The sequence below is a fragment of the Palaemon carinicauda genome, chromosome 7 (genome assembly GCF_036898095.1).
Source record: "Palaemon carinicauda isolate YSFRI2023 chromosome 7, ASM3689809v2, whole genome shotgun sequence".
In the NCBI taxonomy this organism is placed as follows: domain Eukaryota; kingdom Metazoa; phylum Arthropoda; class Malacostraca; order Decapoda; family Palaemonidae; genus Palaemon; species Palaemon carinicauda.
In genome coordinates, this window is record NC_090731.1 from 94490278 (window position 1) to 94495947 (window position 5670).

The 5670-nt window shown below is 38.5% G+C and overlaps 1 protein-coding gene across 1 annotated transcript; it reads right to left on the reverse strand.

The window, feature by feature from the left end:
* Positions 1 to 3364: 3364 nt before the first annotated feature.
* LOC137644450 (uncharacterized) lies at positions 3365 to 4102 on the reverse strand. The gene has a single exon (XM_068377427.1). The coding sequence runs from the start codon at positions 4100 to 4102 to the stop codon at positions 3365 to 3367; it is 738 nt and encodes a 245-aa protein (XP_068233528.1).
* Between the last annotated feature and the right edge of the window lie 1568 nt (positions 4103 to 5670).

The window sequence follows — 5670 nt, forward strand, 5'->3', positions numbered from 1 at the left end:
TGACTGTTTACTGGTCTTTGTAAATACACTATCGTGATTTCATCGTTAGTCACGATACACTCCCAGCAAACAGAAACAATATTTACAGTTATAATTGTCTCGCTTGAATGAGGGTTCTTCTTGCCTCGGTAACCGCCTGTGCTATTTTCCTGCTCGGTCAGGTGCTTTTGTTATCAGTTTTCTCAGATATGACAACATCAGTCTCTTGCCATAATTCCAAAGGATATAGCTTGACAACAGGTCTCATTACTTGACCTTGTGGGGTTTTTAAAGTAACCACGCGCAAGACATCATCCGGTCCCACGTGTAATTTGACAATTTGGCCGAGCTTCCAACAACTTCTCGGTCCTTCATCGTGTATCAACACAACATCTCCCATTTTGGGCCAAGATTCATGTCTGATTCCTACCCGATGAGTTTCTCTGAGAGAAGTTAAATATTCTCTCTCCCACCTTTTCCACAGGTCATCACATTTTTTTGTATGTACAAAAATCGCTTTCCAACATCCTTATTTTCACCATACAGAGGGTCCTTAGTTTCATCTTTCCAATCTATGACTTCCCTAGGGAAAGATCTCAATCTACGTCCTAAAATCAAATGATTGGGCGTCAGAATATCCAACTGGTCTAGATCTCCCGAAGTATAACTTAAGGGTCTGTCATTAATAATTGCTTCAAGTTCAGTCACAACACAGGAAAGTTCACTAAAGTTGAGAAAGGCCTGACCTATTACTTTCTTTAGACATGTTTTCAAAAGACCAATCAATCTTTCCCATATAGCTCTAAACCAAGGTGCTCTGGCTGGTATGAACTTCCATTTACATTCGATAGCATTCAGGTGTTCTTGTACTAAGGAACTTTATGCCATGTTTTTCAAATAAACTGAAGTCGATACAAAGGTAGTAGCATTGTCACTTAGCATTAAAGAAGGAAATCCCCGACGGCTACAAAACTTTCGGAACACCATAAGAAATGAATCGCAGGACAGATCTTTTACTAATTCGATATGAATTCCTCTAGTAAGTGGACAAGTAAACAACACAATATAGGCTTTTTCAGGATTTTGCTGTTTCTCCTTGGTTAACAACGCTCCTGTATAATCTACCCCCGTAACGCTAAAGGGTTGTTTTCTCTGCACCCAAAATTCTGGCAATGGTGGAGCAATATTTACACGGTAGGGTCTCTCTTGTGTTTTCATACAGATTATACAATGATGTATTACACTTTTGGATAATTGGCGAAGCTGTGGGACCCAATATTCCTGTCTCACACTTGCCACGGTTGCATTCACTCCCATGTGAGCTTGTAAACAGTGATACTCCCTTACTATCAATTTTGTGAGAAAACAACTTTTCGGCAGTAAGATTGGGAATTTTATTTCCGCCACCTGTGCAACATGTTTCAATCTTCCTCTGCATCTTATAATTCCTTCTTCCAAGAAGAGATTCAATTGTACTAATAAGGTCAATTTTGAAACTTTACCCCCTTTTTCCAAAGCTTTATATTCCTCCGGAAAATATTCCTTTTGTAAAAGGATAATCATTTTATTTTTAGCTTGTTGAAGCTCTTCCAACGTTAAACTTCCAATTTTTCTACAGCTAGTTGATTTGCAATTGTGAATAAATCGCCTAATCCAAGCTATTGTTTTACAAAATTTATCCACTCTACTAAATCTTTCCCAGTTCGGTAGATGGGTTTTTTCACTGTTCCCTACAAGATGGACTTGAATAACTTCATCCTGCGCTTGTGCTTCTTTCACCCATGTCCTGTCAATAGGATAGGTGTGGTTTTCTGGGGTTAGATACTATTGAGCGCCGCCAGCTCAGCTCTGCCGATTCAGTGCCGCCAGTTCAGTGCCTGGTCATTTCAGCGCCAAAAAAAATTAGCGACAGCCATCTCAGCGCCAGAAGAAATTTTAACTCTCTCTCTCTTCACACAGTAGTTTGTATAATTTCAGTACCAAACCGCTATTTATTGATCTCGGTGATTCCGTTGTTTAATTAAAATCTCTCTCTCTCTCTCTCTCTCTCTCCAAACCGCTATTTATTGTTCTCGGTGATTCCGTTGTTTAATTAAAATCTAAATGTAAAGTTCTGAAGATGCCATGAAGACGGTAGATGTGCCAAAATTCAAACGTTTTCGAAAGAAAATGAATGATCACACCCATCCCCCATCTGCAGTGGCGGTAGAAGTTGAAAAGGCGAAAACGTATGCACATCAGAGAGCCGAGGACACTTACGACGGACCGAGTACTATAATCAACAAATCTTTGGAAAATATGTCTCAAGCTGCTATTGCCCAGCTGCCTAACCGACAAGCGATGCGTAAGCTTATTCGACGCAAAAGGAACTTTTTTTGGACTATTTTAACTATTCAGTAGGATAAATACTTTTTATCAATAAATATTTGTTCAAAACCTTTTCTATTGTTTATAAACACAGTAGTATAAATACTTTTTATCAATAAATATTTGTTCAAAACCTCTTCTTTTGTTTATAAACACACACACACAAATTCCACACTTCCACGGCGCTGAAATGTCTGGCGCTGAAAAGGCATGGCGCTGAAATGGCTGGTGCTGAACTGGCGGCGCTGAACCGGCGGCGCTGAGCTGGCGGCGCTGAAACGTCCCTACCCCGGTTTTCTGATTTTAACCAGGGAGGTCCCTCCCACCAAAAGTAGTTATTTCTTACTTCTTCTGCCCCCTTTCCTCTAGTAATCCAGTCGCTAGGGTTTTCTGAAGATGGGACGTAAGAAAAGACGATCCCCGTAGTTATAGAGTTAATTTCCAATACTCTATTTTCCACAAATACTGGCAAATTATTCTTTGTCACTAACCATCCCAGGGCAACTTTACTATCAGACCAAATTATTATTTTCTCAGATCTATTTTCTTCAAAAGTTTCAACTATAAATCCACACAATCTTGCACCTAACAACAAAGCCATTAATTCTAATTTAGGTACAGTTAACTCTTTAATGGGTGCTACTCTACCCTTTGCCATAATCAGAGACGAAGTTTTACCACTTGCTGGATAGGCCACACAACCATAAGCTGTTATGGTAGCATCACAGAAAATGTGAAGGTAATCCGTTTTCTCCAGATTAGTGCCTCTGGCGAAGGAAATACTGAGACTTTTCTCTAAGTCTTTGGACAACTCATTCCACTGTTCTAATAAAGGAACTGAAAGTAGATCATCCCATTTCAACTGCTGTTTCCACAAATCCTGTAAAAATATTCTAGCTCGTATCGTAATGGGGATAAGCATTCCTAAAGGATCATAAATTTGGGCAATTGCACTTAGAATTTCACGTTTTGTTTGACCGGTCTTAAGATGATTAAATAGGCCTAAGACTTTATAGGTTTACTTCTCTTCTGATTTTATGCGATAAGCACCCGCAATAGTATTCAAAAGATCACTATTACTATTCCATTCCTTTAAATACAAGTGCGCCTGTGCAAATATTTTGTTTGCGCCAAAAAATAAGTTTATCAATTCATCTTCATTGTTGGAGGTAAATGGAAGGTTGTCCACGTATAATCCCCTTCTCATCATATCCACCATTTCAGTACAACTCGTATCTTTTCTCACAGCTGCCAGATGTGATTTAATAGTGGAATTCAACAGAAACGGAGAACACGTAGCCCCAAACTTATATATGATTAATTCGCTATTTGGATCCGTTGGGTCTTGCAACCATAAAAACCGTGTGTAAATGCGGTCTTCTTCTCTCAATTGCACCATAAGAAACGCTTTTTCTATATCACTAATACAGGCGTAGTTGTTAGTTCTGAACTGCAATAAGACTTTGAGCAAATCTGTCGTAATATGTGGTCCAGTCCGCAAACAGTCGTTAAGGCTCAATCCATTTTTACCCTGTCTCCAGGAACAGTCAAAAACTATTCTGATTGGAGTGGTGGCACTATCTTTCTGTACACTATGATGTGCTAGATAATGACAATTTTCAACTGCATTGTTTTTATCTACCCTTTCAATGAACCCCCTATCCTCCTGATCCTTCAGGATTTTTTGATAGTGGTTAAGGTAGGTTTCATCCTTCTGAAATTTTGCACACTGTTGCTTAACCCGGCCCAACGCCATGCCAAAATTGGATGGAAGCCTTGACTTATTAGACTTCCATGGTTAGGCCACAACATATTGCTTCTCCATTTCAGAATATACAATGGTACTTTCAAAGTCTTCAAGAACCTTTCGATCATGTTCTTTCAATTCATTGCAGTCAATACCCACTTTATCTAAATTCCACAAAATATCCAAATCATTCTTTATATCACTATCAAATTTATGAGTAGCTTCAATTACTTCCTCGTTAGTTGCTAGCTTTAACACAGTTACCTGGGTTTCCTGCACTGGAGGGGCATTACAGGACCCTGTCACAACATATCCAAATATGGTAGGTAACAATATCAATTTTCCGGCCTTTCTGAATCCTGGGTGTAATATGTTATAGACATTATCAACGCCTACCAACATATCAATGGGTGCTTGTTTGTCCACAGGAAGATCGAAATCCTTGTCCGCTAGACAAATTTTGGTTTTACACAACGTTTTCAAATTTCGTTTAACGTTGAATTTCTTAGTATACAATACTCTGGTAACTCATCTACCACAATACAATCCATAATAATCAATCTACCTTTATAAGGTATGGAAACACTAACCGCCTCATACTCGTTCACAGGTTTGCTTGTCAAATAACCCCTTAAGGCAATTTTTTCCGTGCCTTTAGATCTATATTGTACGTCCTTAAGTGCTGACCTTCTGATAAAGGTTCTTTCTGCACAAGTGTCCAATAATCCACAAAGGCGTACCTAATGTCTTCCTTTACCTTTCAACACAATTGTGGCTGTTGGTAAAATTGACCTCTGCTTGGATTTCTGACCCTGATCACTTACGGAAAGTGTTCCAACCTGCACACCATTATTATTAGGTTTATTTGCCGATTTATTTGTTGATTTACTTGGTTCGCTGGTTTGTTGTTTATCACATAATACACGATGATGTTTTAATCTGCATCCGTTTTCACAAATTTGTTTTTCACAATCTAAACTAAAGTGTTTATTTGATGCACACACAAAACATAATCGTAAAAACCCGAGACGACTCAGTTTCTTATCCCTACTGGCATAAGTTTTACACTGTGTCCACCAGTGTTCGCCTTCACACAATGCACATTTTCTTGTTTGTTGAAAACTAAATTTATTCACATTTCCTTTACTCTTAGGTCTAACAGATTGTGATTGATTCACTGTAAACGTAAATATTGTTGATAAAGTTCCAGGTTTACTTACATCCGTTGAGACGAAAGATCTTAGATTGTGAATTTCTTCTTCCAGATATTTCTTAAATGTATCATATACAAGCCAACCATCCCCACTTCTGCATTTTACAGTTTCACTAACACTCTTAGGCAACTTACCATGAAGCAAAATAGTTTTTCACTCTCTAATGATCTGATCAAATATTCAAAATTTGCTCTGAATGATTGCAATGCTTCTGAATCAGGAGATGGAGCCTCCATTGCTAATAATCTTCTTACTAGAACTCGTTTGATCTCATCCTTTTTCCCATATGTGGTTCGGAGGAGAGATATAGCTTGTGAATAATTCGCAGCTTCCAACTTATATCCTGAAATCAGTTTTAGAGCA